Raw genomic sequence first — 17453 nt, 5'->3', positions numbered from 1 at the left:
ACATAACTGAAGGAGCCCACTAAACTTTATCGCATATTGGTATCGAAAATCCAACAAATTTTCAGCTTGGTCGGACTATGGAAATGGGTGAAATATTTATTAAGATATTTGAAGCTCTGCCAAACCAGACGAAGTTAAATAAAAGTGCTTAAAATAGCAAACTAATAGACATCTTTCTCCAAAATTAGATTTAAGAAATTACTACTGGGTTAAAATACTGGTTTTGATACTTAAAGACATCCTCTGATACTGAAAATTTTACAAAAGTAGAGCACCAAACAACTACGCTTAGCGGGTTTCTTTCTTTTTTCTGCAACTGAAGTTGAAGTAAGAATTGCATTTTCAAAAACAAAAGTCAATAAAAGAGAAATTAAAAACTCAAAATTAAGGTAAGACGTTACCCCACTGATATAAGGAACTTGATGAGAAAGGTAAGTAACAGTACGCTAAGTTTACCAAGGCCGTATGTAGGGGAGGGGGGGGGGGTCCGAAATGTTTGTTTGACTTGTAAAAACGTAAAAAATGGATATAAAAAATTTTGTATGCGGTTTTTGAGTTTTTTTTTGTGTAAGCCCTCCCCCCGAAAAAAATCTTTAAGTAACACCCCCCCCCCAAACAAATCCTGGGTAGGGCCTTGAAGTTTACCCCCCAAAAGAATCAGAATTTCATGTGACCATTAGTTCCAATCATGAACATTTGGTACAGTTTCTAAAAATCTAGAAAGTACAAATGCATTGGTAAAAAATAACGACACCAATTGGTTAGGCAAGCGAGACGATGGAGCACATTCGCCACCCTGAATTCATGCATTGGTGCTGATAGAGACTGAATGACAAGTATCTTGAGCATAAATATCAACTGTATTAGGCATCAGTTGGGAACCGGGATGTGCTACAAAGACCGCTTTGCAATTAATAGACAAACGCATAAGTAATTTTTTCTTATTTTAGATCCTAAATTATAGCTTCATTTGCTGACTAGTCATCGCTAATTTGATGCATTTAGTTATACAAATGCTTGACTGTTTTTTTTTTAAATTAATCACGTGTCTCCGTATATACATAACACAAGCAAGGAGGCTGTGAGCTGTTTCTGAAACATTTTGGCGGCAAGCACATGGGGCTTTTGCCAGTGATTCGCGTGGTGTAAGTGGGCACTGGAAAAGTTAAAATTCACCCAATCAAAAGAGGAGCCACCCAGCTGGCACCTCTGGATCAGGTTCTGTTTGAATAGCAAACACCGACCTAGTATTACACAGCAAGCGTTATCAGGGAGACCACCTTCAACTGTAACATAAAAGAGTAGTAGTGAAAATTTAGATGAGTTTTTGCTTTTATATTATTACCACGCATATTTTAAATAAACGTACAACAAACTAAAAAAATATAGAAAGACCGCAATGTCGCGTAATTTTTCAACATATTGCAGTTTCATTTTTATTGATGGTTTGCTTTAAAACCAGTTTGTGTTTGGAGTTTTTCTTTTGCACGAGCAATTTCATTTTTATTGATGGTTTGCTTTAAAACCAGTTTGTGTTTGGAGTTTTTCTTTTGCACGAGCAATTTCATTTTTATTGATGGTTTGCTTTAAAACCAGTTTGTGTTTGGAGTTTTTCTTTTGCACGAGCAATTTCATTTTTATTGATGGTTTGCTTTAAAACCAGTTTGTGTTTGGAGTTTTTTTTTTTAGCACGAGCAATTTCATAATCCTAATGATATCAGGAGCGCTTTAATTTTTACGTTTATTAAAAGTAATCATGACTTGCCCTTTTTAAACCGATAGCGATAGCCAGGAATTGAAATGATCAGTTGTGCTAAAGTGATACCAAATTAAATGAGAAAAAAATAAAGCAACAATCCTAAAATGAATTGTTATTTATCTTAAAAGGGATTGATAATATTTGGTCGTTTGGTCAAGTGCTCTCTGAGTACAGGATCATACTTTGATAACAGTTCAATCAGCTCTAAGAAATACCCCTTGTTTTCTGATAGCACATCTTCCCTGTGTCCGCGAAACGGGAGATTTTGACCAGCTAAAAACCAAGATGCATCTTTTAGTCTCTTTAAAATGTCTCTCCATTTTCGTTTTTCTGCTCTGCTGAAATTGAACTTTGTTTATGGTGCATTAAAAGTTGGAAATGGATCCAATCCAGTGATATTGTAAAAACAGCAGCAGATATTCACAGGAAAGAAGAAATATAAGTGGCAAAAGAAGTAATTTGGAGAGATTCTAGAGTCTCTACTCGTATGAGCGATTAGTGATAATGACTGACAATATCGCTTATATTTTGAAGTTATTCAAATATTGTGATAAGAGGAAAATTGCCCTCGCTAGGTATGTCATTTTCGAACCTGACGAAGGCTTGAGCACAAGAAATAGTTTGCTGTTTCGATTGCAAGTGATGAAAACTAATTTGTAGACAATCAAATCTTTGGTGAGTCCGAATCCAAATTGAATATTATAAATTCTGGAGGTTCAAGTCAGAATCACCCGTTTAAGTCATTTCAGAAGCCAATCATCGAAGATTATTTAAAATAAATCATACAAGAGCATACACATGCTGTTAGTTTGCCCATCTTGTTAATATATGAGACCTATTTTGACAATCCAATTCCAAAATCTATGAATATAAAGAAGCAATAGAAAAGACGGCTGTCAATTAAAAAAAAAACAAAGGCATAAGCTTTTCATGTTTTACTTTTAATCCGTTCGTGTAAAATAACCAAAGTCTGTTTTCTATTCAGTTTTAAATGTAAATTAATGTTGCTAAAAATTAATGTTGGTATCAGCCAAGGCTTGTCTTAAATTTTTTCAAAGAAGAAGGCGGTAACCCTGCAAAGATATTTCAAGGAGAAAGAAGTTTTAAAGGAGCAATTTGGCAAAATTACTCTGTGCGCAATTTGGCGGAAAAAAATCAATGATAGCAGTTATGTCTTTCCTTAACCCACTGACACAAGTGAAAAAATTAACAAAATCATTGTATCTGCATTTATGTTGTTGATCTTGTAACTTCTATTGATTTTTTCTTTTACTTTTATTATAGATTTTTGCTGGTCTTTGCATTTTTATTTAAAACACAATTTCGCTGTATTGTTTTTAGTTGATCTTATATTTTCTAGTTCTCAACAATTCTATATGTTAATACGTCGGCAGGAAATATCTTTTGTTTGAACCTGCATTGAATTGTTGCTCCGTCTTAGTCTCCCCCGTTTGAGATCAAAGGGGCTGAAAATTTCTAGTTCCCAAGACAACTTTGATTGACCTGAAAATTAGGTTCTCTCCTGTTCCCCCTCTCTTCTCTCAAGTTAAAGTTATACTTTGGTCTTCAAAGCTTTAAAACGACTGCTGGAGCGCAAGGACAACTGTAACGGGTTAAAAAGGATTTTTCACAAAATACTCAAAAACTAAAAAACCTTTCATTTGCTTTAAACAATAACATTTTCGCTTAATGTTTTCTAAAAACGGTTAATCAACCTTAGTAGTTATGTATTGTCGCGTAATTTTTCAACATATTGCAGTTTCAGTTTTCACATTACTTAAGATTTAAAGATATTCTTATGATGGGGAATAAAAATTTGCAGTTACTTGGTTTTGCTTGTGTGAGCGCTGTCGTTAAAATAGGAAGCTCCTGAAATATATACAGAAATTCCAGGGTTTTTAATAAACTACTGTTCTTTATCAAGTGTGTACATTGATGAAAAACTTTCAATGAAAAAATAGAAAGAGGATAAGGTACTATGGTTTAAGGAAGAAGAGGTCAGGTACATTTAGTGTACAATAAAAAAGCGTACAATATATTTATAATATTGCTTTTCATTGTTCAAATGATATAGTATACAATACCATCTAAAAGCTGACTACATAAGAAATTCATTGCGATATGCTTTAAATTTTAACATTTATATTAAAAAGCGAAAATGTAGAGAACATATTTTATCTTAAGAAAATTCCATACAGACCTGTGGTAAGCCAGTTGGACCACCAGCGGCGGCCATTTCCTGCAAAGAGGATGGGGAAATTGGTCTTCTTTGTTGAGCATTTCCCTGTTGAGCTTGGACCATGGCCCCAGGGGGGAGTCCCATACCAGGACCACCTTGTATCATTCCTGCAGGATACATTCCCCAAGGTACGCCATAGTACTGGGGCATCATAGGACCTTCAAAAGATCAATATAAGATACACATTGAGTTATAAAGTAGTAATGCCATAAAAAAAAAAAAAAAAAATTAAAAAAACTTCAGGTCAGTGCATAAATGTGGTCATCGCTTCAGAATGAAACTACTTGATTCAATGCAAAGCGCTGAATGTTAAAGTCTAGATTCCCAAGAAAATAAGAGGGAGGGGTGGTCTACTAGAGAAGAGCTCGCTCTAAGAGACACAAGGATCGCCCAAGATACATTCTCAGACAAAATGTTTTAAGTCCATCTTAGATAATTCTTAGTTATTTGTCAAACTAAGGTGCATTAACCGACAGTGCATTCAACTTTTGTCAGGTTGGCTTTTACTTTCTGATGGAAAGCACCTCATTCATATAGGATACAGCGCAAACTGCAGACAAGAAAAGAATAAAATAAAAATTAAAACAGATAAGGGACTGAATAGAAAAAAAAGAGAAAGAATTATAGCTTAAATCTTGGCTTTAATATTCACTCAATAAGAGAAATCAAATTATAGCATTACATAAATCTGACGGAAAATTATTGTTATATTTAACCCAAGTTGAAAATACAACAACTTTTAACATGAGATTTTTAAGACCGAGTGTGATAAAATATGTATTAAATACACTCACGAAGGGTTGAAAAAAATATAAATACATCTTTGTGCACATAAACCCGCTAACGTATTAAACAACTAACCGAATTAAAAGCAGTGAGCATATCAAGATTAATAACAATATGAGCTTTATTAAAGACAATAGCATAATACTATTACAAAATCTAGATGAAATGAAAAAATAAATTCTAAAATGACATGTGTTCAAAGAACGAACCATTTTTAGTTATTTAATAGAGCTATGATTCAAGTTCTTTTAAATTTTGAGTACCGGTAATGAAACTACAACTTCTAATTTTAAAGCTCTCAATGATTTAGCACCTCTCGTACTTTTTTGCGCAGAGGAATAAGTTATGCAAAAATCAAAGACCATTATCACCAGATAATGAGCACAATGCCTATTGTTCAAGATATATGGTCGGTGTCACACTTAAAGGTCATAACTGACATTTTATGCCCAGGCCATATTACAGTCACACTTGTCGATAACAAAAATTACGCAAGACTACAGTGGCAATTATGGTTGCCGTCTGTAGTTTCTCAAGTTCAACATTGTTCAATTTTCAAGCATAAAATTCTCGACTAGCCAATCAGAGTCAAGATTTAGGGATTAATTTTTAAAACTAGAAAAGATAGGAACTTGGAACAGCAGTTCTTCTATCTTAGACAAAAATCTGAAGAAAAAAAAATAAGAAGACGTAGCATTAGTAGAGAACAGTTGGACAAAAACTAGTTATCTTTTCATTTAAATGAATTTAAATAAAACTAATTTACATTTAATTTGTTTGTATGGAATATCATAATTCTGGCTCGATGAATGGATAGACTTGAGACTAAATAAACCAAAGATATAAATATCTTGTCCTTTGGCACAAGTTACAGGGTGCGGACTGGTCGCAAAATTGCTTGTTTTAGAGGGAACATATACCTTTATACTTATACAATTTATATTAACTTCTTGCAACTTTAATCTTCCCTTCTTAAATAAAAGTATGGCGCTAAAATCAAGAAAAATACCATATCATTCATAAAATTTGGCTTTTTTATCGACAGACCAGACTATGAGGTAGCTCGGGCAATTAACTTCCGATATAATTTCCAAAAACAGACGATCACCAGGTTCAATCCTCTTTGATTTACTGATCTAAGCCGCGTTTTCAGGCTTAGCGGGTTCGAACACGGGTTGTTCTCGTCTAGTTTCAAGTTTCTATTTTTTCGTCTAGTTTCGTCTAGTTTCAGCGGGTTCGAAGCTTTAACCCCATGTTTGATAAACTAGATGCACTGATGTACAACGTATAATGCACTAGACGAGAACAGCCCGTGTTCAAACCCGCTGATCCATGAACAATTCGTCTTTAAACACGGGTTGTCCTCGTCTACTGCATCAAGCGTTGTGCATCAGTGCATCTAGTGCATCAAACACGAGGTTAAAGCTTCGAACCCGCTGAAAGTAGACGAAACTAGACGAAAAACTAGAAACTAGACGAGAAAAACCCGTGTTCGAACCCGCTGAGCCCGAAAACGCGGCTCTATCTGCCCTGCTGATCCTCTTTTTGAGGGCATCTTCCCATACGGTTTTTAGCAATCATTTCGAAAGTGTGAAAATTCCAGAAGATGCACCCATGACTATATTCTTGAAATGAACACGCCTTATAAACAAAGCGATAAGGGGACAAGAAGATAATTGTAAAAGTAATAATAGTAAATAGAAACCGCATGGCAGTGCAGCAATGCTAGCGCGTCCCCTCTGAAGAAGAGCCGTAACTCACTAAGAAACGACTTGAAATTTTCAAACCAAGTAAGATACATTCAAGGTGACTCTGAAATATTTTTAATCTTTTATATAGAACAACCGTTGGCTTATTACATTTTTTCTACTGACGAGAATGGTTAAGAATTCGACTGACCTGAATTCTTAAAAAAAAAACCTAGCTATACCGTGCCTAGGATTGCGCGAGAAAGGCTCTAGGAAGGCTCTTTAAGAATTGCGCAAAAATAAAAGGTATCTCAGTTTGATACGATAGACAGCTTCATTAAAATAATGATCAACCCAAATCCGGTTTATGTGTGTTTTGCATTTTTTTTTTCTAAGATAAGACAGCAGGCATTCTTTTTCTTTTTTAAATCATTTTGAAGCGGTATTTAAGCAAGGCACATAAAAAGTAACAAATTGCAGTTAAAAAAGAAAAACAAGTATAGAAAAGGCCTACAAAGTCTGAGATCAATGACATACAGGTCAGCCTATGGTCAGAAGACCTCCTAGGCCCGTAAAGATGGAACATTTCGTTTACAGGTACATTTGAATATTCGATCCTAATTAAGTTTATAATTTCATAGCAAACAGATAAAACATTTCCTAACTACCCAGTAATAAATGTACAATCGGATATAGTCATGCAGAAAGCTTCCAATTCATGCAAATTTTTTATTGACAAAATTAGGCATAAAATACCAAATATTTTCAGTGCAGCCTCAGTTTGATATAGACTTACTACTACTATGAAAAACTCGCTTGAACACCAGTTCGGGTGAGAAAAATACAGCTAGGCATGCTCCTCCTCTATCTCCTATCTCTACCTGTTCTAAGCTTCCCGATTTACTTCTCCCACGAAGTTCCCCTTTCCTTTGGATACTTTCTTATGATCTCTCCTCACCCCATACAGGGGTGTCGTACTTTCGCCTGAGCAGCCATAATGCCGCTTTGATATATAAATATAAATATAATATATATATATATATATATATATATATATATATATATATATATATATATAGGCCTATAACAACTCACCGCCGCACCAAGCCGCCTGAGGCCAACACAGCTACGCACGATCCTCCTCCACCCCAATCTATTCCAAGCCTCCCTTTTTACACCCGCCCACGAAGTTCCTATTTCCTTTAAATCTTTCTTTATGAAGTCCTTCCACCCCAGACAGGGACGACCTGCTTTCCGTTTAGCCCTAGATAGTTGGCCGAAAAGAACAATCTTCGGCAATCTGTCATCCTTCATCCGCACAACGTGCCCTAACCACCTCAACCTTTCTTTCATTATAGCCCTAGAGAGCGGTATTGAACCACATTTTTCGTACAGCCTTATATTTGAAATAAGGTCAGTCAGCCAGGTACTCAGAACAATCCTTAAGCAATTTCTCTGGAAAACATCTAGCAAATCTTTATCCGCTTTTCGGAGCGTCCATGCTTCAGACGCATATTTGACTACTGTCATCACTGTAGCTTCTAATATTATAATCTTGGTTTGCAGACTCATCTTCCTATTCTTCCAAACTTTTTTTTTTAACTGTGAAAAAACACCCTGATCCTTGGCTATTCTATTTTTAACATCTTCACTGTTCCCACCATCTTATACTAATAATACTACCAAGGTAAGTGAAACTGCCCACCTGATCAATCTTTTCATTACCCAACGTCATCTTTTCATCTTCACTTATTCCTAGCCTTTGTGATTTAATCTTCCTAACATTAATTGTCAAACCTATACTAGCCCCCTCAACTCGCAAAACCTCTAAAACTTCATTCATTTTTCCTACACTTTCATCTAAGATGCTTAAATCATCAGCATAATCCAAGTCCAAGAGACTTTTTCCTCCCCATTTGATTCCGTGGTTTCGCATTGCATTTCCTGTGCTCCTTAAGACAAAGCTCATCAAAGTAATCCATATAAAAAGGGGTAGAACACAACCCTGCTTAACTCCTTATTTAACACGAAACCAGCTGCTAACCTTATTTCCTACCTTAACTGCACCAGTGTTATTCTCGTACATAGCACTAATAACTTTAAAGTATTTATCTGGTATACCATACAAGGATAAGACATTTACTAAAGCTCGTTTATCAACAGAAATGAACTCTTACTCATAATCTATAAGACTGAGGACCAAAGGTGTTTGAAAGCTCTGGCACCTCTCCATTATTAGCCCAAGAGTGAAAAGTTGGTTGACACATCATCTACCTTTACTAAAACCGCACTGCTCTTCTCTTAAAACTTTGTCTACGGCATCTCTCAGTCTAAAAAGTATCATATTACTAAGTATTTTGCTACCTACAGAGACCAGACTAATGCCTCGATAATTACCACACTCACTTTTATCACCTTTCTTATACAGTGGCTTAATTAAGGTTTTCCTAAAATCATTAGGTACTTCCCCTTTTTCAAAAATTATATTCATAATCTTCAGTAGCTTATTTCTAACCTCAGAGCCACCATATTTAAGAAACTCATTTACCACCTCATTAGCACCTAGAGCCTTCTTATTTTTTAATACTTTTAGTACTATCACTACCTCCTCCTCAAAAAACAAAACTTGCTTAACATCCAAAGTATCACAAACTTTTTAATTTTCCTCTATATTTATTCCTGCAACTCTATCTCGGTTAAGCAAGTTCTAAAAATGTTCGGCCCATCTCGCTTTAGTTTTTTCCTTATCGCTAATTGCCACTCCATTCCTATCTTTAACTGGGACAAGTCCGGATTGACTAATCCCTCTCAATTTGTTAACGTGCCAGTACAATATTTTACCATTATGCCGTCTAGCTGCATCTTCCAGATCCTCGGCAATTTTATCCATGGCCTCCACTTCACACCTCCTTAGTTCATATTTTAATTATTTCTCCACTTTCTTTACATTTCTTTTGTTTTCATACGATCTATCACTCAGATGATTCTTGTACAAGTCCTTTCTCCTTTCTATTAAACATAAAGCTTTTTCACTAATATTCTTAGCTGCAGTTCTAGCTTTCTTTCCTAATACACCTTCGGCAACTTCACAAAATATTTTTATAAAATTATTCCAACCATCTTCCACATTATCAAATTTTAAACTCTCAAGTTTAGCATTCAACTGTTCCTGGAAAGTTTCTCTCAAATTCTCATCCTGGAGTCTACTAACATCATAATTTCCCAGGAGGTAGTTATCCTTCCGGTATTTCAGCTTTAAATTAACCCTTGACACTACTAGATGGTGATCTTTACTTTTAACATCAATAACAGCACTCCTATATACCCTAGTATCTTGTATTGATCCTGCCAGTCTTCGGTTTACTATAACATAATCAATAAGGTTTGCTATCTTACCATCACCGGAATACCATGTTAACTTATGAGCCATTTTATGATCAAACACCGTATTGGTTATAACTAGATTGTTATACCTACAAAATTGCAAAAGTCTGTATCGATTACTGTTTTCTTTTCCTACACCAAATTTACCTAAGCTGGGATACCATCTATCCCTATTTCTACCAACCTGGGCGTTAAAATCTCCCAGTAATAACATAATGTTTCTACTTGGGACCTTGTCTAGTTGCTCCTGTAACTGTAAGTAAAATTCATCTGAGTCACTAGTATCTCTGTCAGTCTGTTCTACAGGGGCGTATACTACTATAACTGATACCCTGAACTTTCTAGTCATAAAATTAGCAATTAGTATTCTATTATCAATACCTTCCCAGCCTAAACAAGACTCAGCAGCTTCCTTATTCATCATGAGCCCTACTCAAGGTACGCCTCATTTCTTTTGACGCGAGTTAAGATTTCGAAAAGTTCTTCTTAAGAATTTTATCTGTTGGTTGTATTTTTAGAAGCGTATTTACTTCATAGTGAGTATGGAAGTCGGGCCATGACTGGTAAAACAATAAATGTCTCAGTATCTTTTATACAGAGATTTTGGAGCATATTTTATATATATATATATATATATATATATATATATATATATATATATATATATATATATATATATATATATATATATATATATATATATATATATATATAGTTGATTTCCAGATAGAATAGAAACTATGTTTTTGAGGAGGATACTCCCCCCCAAACCTCAGGACAAGGGTTTTAAGATAAGCCCTAGGGGAATATAAGGATTTTATAGAAGGCATTGTCTTAGAAACTTCAAAAAAGGTTCATTCGATTAGAAGTTCAAAGGGATTGTGCCCTTTTTAATAGTCAAAAGTGATTGGAGGGCAACTAGCCCCCCTCCGACACCCACCATTTCCCCAAACACATTCAATCAAAATTTTGAGATAGCCGTTTTGTTCAACGTAGTTGATTTCCAGATAGAAAATACGTTTTTGAGGAGGACAATCCCCCACAACCCTTTGGACAAGGGTTTTAAGTTATGCCCTGGGGGTATATAAGGTTTTTATATAAGGCGTTGTCGCAAAAACTACAAAAAAGGCTCATTCGATTGGAAATTCAAAGGGCTAGTGCCCTTTTTAATAGTCGAAAGTGATTGGAGGGCAACTATCCGAATCCTTCCAATTATTTCTTAAGGAAGGGATGCTCGTATAGACTTTAGAGAGGGCTCATTTGACTGAGAATTGAAAGTTCTTGTTCACTTTTTAAGAGTCGAAAGAGATTGGAGGGTAACTAGCCCCCCCCCCCTCCTCCAAGCCATAAATGCACCAGATAAAAATTTTGAGATAGACATTTTGTTAAAATAGTTCAAAGTTCTGATAACAAAAAACTCCAGTGTCGACACAGCCCACCAGGGTCCGGGTAGGCGTTTTAAGTTAAGCCCTGGGGCATAACTTATTAAGGGGGGTTTATAACTTATGGGAAGGGGCTTTGTATTGGAAGAACACATAGGAAATCTATTATAATTATCCAATTATAAGGTTAAAATACATACTCTGTGATAGATGCAAAATTGCTTTGGCACACAAAATCCTATTAAGGTCAATTCCAAACAGTCGTGATCCCTTTGTGTCAGCAAGCGAAATGGTCTAAACCCCCTTATTGGAGCTATTTTTTCAATCACTTCATTGGTGTCAATCACTGTCCACAAGTTATGCAAACTGTCTATTGTTCATATATAAGGTTTTTATCAAAGAGGTAATCGTTTAGACTTTAAAAAAAGCCTCATTCGATTTAAATTGAAAGTTCTAGATCTGTTATTTAAAGTCAAGAATAATCGGACAGTAATTACCCCCCCCCTCCATGACATAAAACCCGAAACTTTTTGCAATAAAAAACGAACAATAATTAATTTAAAAAAACTTTCCTAAAAATAAGTTTTTCAAATAAAAGTAAAGGCCATTTTAAACTTAAGATCAGTTGATACGAATACATGTTAAAATTCAAACTCAAAACGACCAGAAATTACTATTAAAGAATAAATGAAACCCAAAACGAACAGAAATTAAATAAACAATCATAGCAAAAAACATACAACAAGTAATAATATAAATGAATAAATGGATATTAAAGCGAGTAATGCTTGGATTGAATATGAAAATCAAGCTTAAAACGATAACAAATGTTTTAATATTAAAGTATAAATGAAACATAAAACGAACAGAAATTAAATAAACAATCAATACGAACAAACATACAATATATATTAATGTAAATGAATAAATAAATATTAAAACGAGTGAAACTTAAAAAGAATATGCAAATCAAGTTTGAATCGAATAATAATAACTACAAACAAGAGTTTGGGTATCACCTCACTGCAGAAGCCTAAAACCTACTGCGTCATTGGTACTTTACTAAAAACGAATTATATTACAAATGTTTTCGTTTGTAGTTAATTTCGAAAAAAAAGAATAAATTACTGGAAATTTTGAACCGATGAGCATTTACCAATTAATATCATTATGCATCAAATATTCAGTTTAATTTGCTAGTTCTTTTCAAGATTGGTCAAGGCAAATATAGTTTCACTACAACAAAATTTGGATACTGCCCCCTTCTTTAACAGTAAAAACCTAAAGCCTTCTGCGTCATTGGTGCTTCACTGAAAACGAATTACTCGTATATTACAAATTTATTATTTTCCAGTTCTTACAGCATTGAAAATGAAAATAAAAATTACAGTGAAAAAAAATCTTGAACTGATGGATCTTTCTTTCAACAATTAATATCATCATATATCTAATATTCAATTTGATTTTGTTTATACTTTCCAAGACTGTTCAAGACTCATATAGTTTTGCCATTTTTTTTAACTAATCGTGTTAGTTTGTTATGAAAACATTCTATGGCTTCTAGGCATTTCTATTTGAGCGGAAAACTGCACCTCAAACTTTGTGGAACATACATTTTCTTGCATGAAACACCAAAATATAATAAAATGTCAAGTCTCGGAGTGTTCCACCACTCGCAAGCAAGTGCCATTGGTATTTTTGAATCCGTATGGTCAATTTAGGGGATGGAGGGTAGGCTAATTCTCTTTGAAGCCCCATTCCGTCATGGAATAATTCACATTTTCAACCCCTGGTGTCTGAACTATCATATAATCTACCAAGTATAAAACTACCCCATATCAGTATCAATAAATAAATGAAACACAAAACAGAACAAAAATTTAAATAAATAGCAGAGTCAAAATCAAAACGAGCATAAATTAATGAGTAGAGTTCAAAACCCCTATGCTTTCTAAAAGCTAGAATATAATTTGTACTTTACTGAAAAAAATTCAAATGAGTTTACTGAAAAAAATGTGCATTGTTAATTTAATACACATATGCTGATATTTATTTCCTAAAATCTTAATTAATTTTTGATTTCTTAAAGTTACAAAAGTGAAAACATTTCAAAGAATTGTTTTCAGTAAAGCGCCAATGACGCAGTAGGTTTTAGGCTTCAGCAGTGTGGCAATACCCAAACTCTTGTTTGTAGTTATTTTTATTCGATTCAAACTTGATTTGCATATTCTTTTAAAGTTTCACTCGTTTTAAGATTTATTTATTCATTTACATTAATATATATTGTATGTTTGTTCGCATTGATTGTTTATATAATTTCTGTTCGTTTTAAGTTTCATTTATACTTTAATAGAAAAATATTTGTTTTCGTTTTAAGCTTGATTTTCATATTCAATCTAAGCATTACTTGCTTTAAGATCTATTTATTCATTTATATTATTACTTGTTGTATGTTTTTTGCTATGATTGTTTATTTAATTTCTGTTCGTTTTGGGTTTCTATACAACAAATTTCTGTATCTATACAACAAAAATGCCCACATACGAATCGACATTCTTATTGTAAAAGTATAGTTAAACCACAGTTTATAGATAGTAAGCTTATCGCAGATCATTTCTGGTCTTCGTTCTCGTTGCGAACAAAAAGCTCCTCCCACTTATTTCTGCATTAGCGGATTAGTCTGTTTTCGTCAATCACTGAGAAATGGTTACCAAGTGCATAATTGCAAAAGCAGAAAAAAACTTGGTGAGCCAGTCAAGTGGTTTGCAAGTGTCCCATCTCACAGGTATGAATTAATTTATATACAAATTATGACTTAATCTATTATTTACATACAGTGGACTCAACTGATCGGCCTATGTAGGATTTTATAAAAAAAGGGGGGGGGGGGGTTGATGAAATTTGTGAAAATAAGGAATTTTTTCTTCTTCTAATAACTGGTGGAGTAGGTGTGATGGTTTCAGGGGCGGATCCAGGATTTTTTTAGGGGGAGGGGCGCAAAATAGGTTGATCCGATAAACTTACGTTAGAAGCAAGTTTAATTAATGCAAACTTGCGTTAATTAGGTAAATTCCGCTACTTTAGACTACTATAGGGGGGCACCCCTCGCCCCCCCCCTCTCTGGATCCGCCACTGGCTGGTTTCATTTTTTTTCACGTCGTGATGTTTATTTTCTACGATATTCCTGACCAGGGAAATATTTTGGTCGACTTCCTTTCACAGAAAAAAAGTGGCATACCCCAGGTGAAACTGACTGGGCTTACCACAGCTCACTAAAGTAATAAGCTTCTGTTGGAAGAAGAAAATGAAGACTGCAATGAAGTATCTGACAGCCTAGAAACTTACACGTTTACATATATCATTGGTTTTTCTGTTAAGAAGCTGCTGACTTGGCACAAGTGTCCGATGTGTGCTTCAAAGCTTATTCAAGGTGATAGTGAAGTTTTTGACGAAATTTATTCTTTTATGGCAGAAAAGGCCTACGAGCAGTCAAGCCTGAATTTATCCAGCCTTACAGCTCCTTCGCTAGGTGTCGTTTCGTTTCTGCAAGACTGTGACTCCATTTTCCTCAAACATTATATAAATTCTTGCTGGAAACCGGGAATAATCAATCGAATATGGCTTGAGTGCAAAGACCTGAATTGGGAAACTGGCTGCGAGGACTTCACCCTTGAACAGTTTATTAGATTTTTTTTTGCGAACTCGTGCATATAACGAAGTAAAATTTAAGAATCAGGAAATCGAGAGACGTACCTATCAAGGAAAATAAACTAGCAATTAATTATTTTAGTTTTAGTAGTTTAAATATTTGATTATCTCTTTTTTTGAACAAAGGGGCAAAATTTTTTTAAACTTGTGTTTAATTATCTCCTTAATGAGCTCCTCAGTACTACAGACAATAAAAATCAAACCAATATCAATAAACAGATATGAAAAGTGGAAGTGACTATATTTAATTTAGCTGCAAGTCTACATTCATGCCCACCACGTAATTTCCTTTTGAGAAAAAATTGATAAAACTTTAAAACTGAAATATCAATGCGAAGCACCAAACATCATAATCAAATGTCATCGCTTTATGGCATTGTTAAAAAAAAACTTATTTTTTACTTGATTATCGTCGTAAATTTATTCCTTGTCTTTCTTTCCATTCTTAAACCAATGTTATATTTACCTTTTGCATTATTACAGCCCACTAAATATACATTCATATAAATTTATATGCAGTGTTACCGCCATACCAATTATTCTCCTTTCCTTTTTTATTCTTTAATAATAATTTCTGGTCGTTTTGAGTTTGAATTATTGTAGGCTTCTATTTCTACTGATCTTAAGTTTAATATGGCCTTTACTTTTCATAAAAAAAAACTTTCTTTTTCGTAAAGTTTTCGTAGTATATATTATATATATATATATATATATATATATATATATATATATATATATATATATATATATATATATATATATATATATATATATATATATATATATAATGTTAACATATAGTATTGGTTATTGGGAAGTATACAGAAGTTTTCAGGAGGTTTTTTTCTGGTAGTGGGAGGGAAGGGTGGGTCGGTGGTTATGTTGGAGGATCTGTTCATGAAGGAAGTTTTCATGGGGGAACGGAAATTGCCATGAAGGGGGTGCAGGACTTGCCAGCATTATTTATTGGTTATTGGGAAGTATACAACCATTTTCAGGAAGGATTTTTTCTGGAGGCGGGGGGCTAGAGGAGGGGGTTACTCTTGAGAATATTTCCGTGGAGGATGTTTCTTTGGGGTAAGGGACATTTCTATGAAGGGGCGCCAGATTTCCAAGCATTATTTAAAAAACGATCAGAAATTAAATAAAAAAAACAAGTTTTTTCAACTGAAATGTAAGAAGTAATATTAGAACTTAAAACCAACAGAAATTATAACGTATGTGAGGGGGTTCTCCCCCAAGTCAATACCTCGCTCTTTACGCTACAGTTTTTTTAGTGCTTTCAAAAGAGCTATCTATTCTAATTGAACGGCCTTTGTGATTCAGGGGTTTGTAAATCAAATTTTTTTTAAACTTTTAACGTAAAGAGCGTGGTATTGACTAAGGGGAGAACCCCCTCATATACATAAAAAAAAAACAATAAAAAACAAGCGATACGGCTCAATAGTAATCGAAACTTTTAAAAACGGAATTTTGAAGTCAATAAATGTATCAAAAGAATGTGCTTATAATGCTGATTCTAAATATATAAATTTTATTAAGTTTAGTATTACTCATCAAAGGCTACGAGCCTGAGAAAATTTACTCGATTTTTTAAAGAGGGGGGAAACATCCCCTACAAGTGAAAGAATTTTAATGAAAATCACACCGTCAGATTCAGCATATAAGAAAACCCTATTACATAGGTTTCAAGCTCATATCTGCAAAAATCTGCAACTTTGTATTTTTTGCCAGAAGAAAAATATACGAATATAGAAGTTAGTTACGTAAGTTAATTTGTAAAGACATCCATTTAGCAAAAGAAAAGTAAAATTTTTATGCAAATAAAAGCTGCATTAACTAAAAAACGATCAGAAATTAACTAAAAAAAACTAGTTTTTTTAACTGAAAGTAAGGAGCGACATTAAAACTTAAAACGAACAGAAATTCTTCCGTATATGAAAGGGGCTGTCCCCTCCTCAACGGCCCGCTCTTTACGCTAAAGTTTGACTCTGTCTCACAACTTTATTTTTTTAAACAATAATATACTTTAGCGTTAAGAGTGAGGCGTTGAGGAGGGGACAGTCCTTTTCATATACGGAATAATTTCTGTTCGTTTTAAGTTTTATTGTCGCTCCTTATTTTCAGTTTAAAAAACTTGTTTTTATTTATTTAATCAACCCGTGAAAAGATCTGACTTCGCTTATGTTTATATCTGCAAAAACGTTCTCCGGAGCACTCGCACCCCGGTCCGGGTTTTTATAATGGGTGAGATGGAGAATGATCAGACTGCTAATTATATAAACTGTGGGTTAAACATTCAAAATGGAAATCTTTCATAGTTGTTTGCGTAGGAGACGAACACTTTTTTAGTGGCTGATCAAATACATGCTGATCAAAGGAGATATCAAGAACTTTATACAAGAAGTTTCCACATATCCAAATTAGTATCTTTTCAGGAAAAATTATGACTCAGCATCTTTAAAGAATGGACAAAACTACACATTTATTTGGTAAAATATGTTGGT

The 17453-nt window shown here is 34.1% G+C and overlaps 1 protein-coding gene across 1 annotated transcript in view; it reads right to left on the bottom strand.

Moving 5' to 3' along the window:
* Positions 1-17453, bottom strand: part of pum (pumilio) — a 116966-nt gene that overhangs the window by 79271 nt on the left and 20242 nt on the right. Inside the window, exon 3 of the mRNA XM_089106858.1 lies at positions 3960-4156. Within this exon, the coding sequence (XP_088962984.1) occupies positions 3960-4156 (197 nt within the window). The remainder of the gene's footprint in view (positions 1-3959; positions 4157-17453) is intronic.

Source organism: Artemia sp. Qi Xiang Cuo, chromosome 21, assembly GCF_049724085.1.
Source record: "Artemia sp. Qi Xiang Cuo chromosome 21, ASM4972408v1, whole genome shotgun sequence".
Classification (NCBI taxonomy): Eukaryota; Metazoa; Arthropoda; class Branchiopoda; order Anostraca; family Artemiidae; genus Artemia; species Artemia sp. Qi Xiang Cuo.
This window is presented reverse-complemented; position numbering and strand designations above follow the sequence as displayed.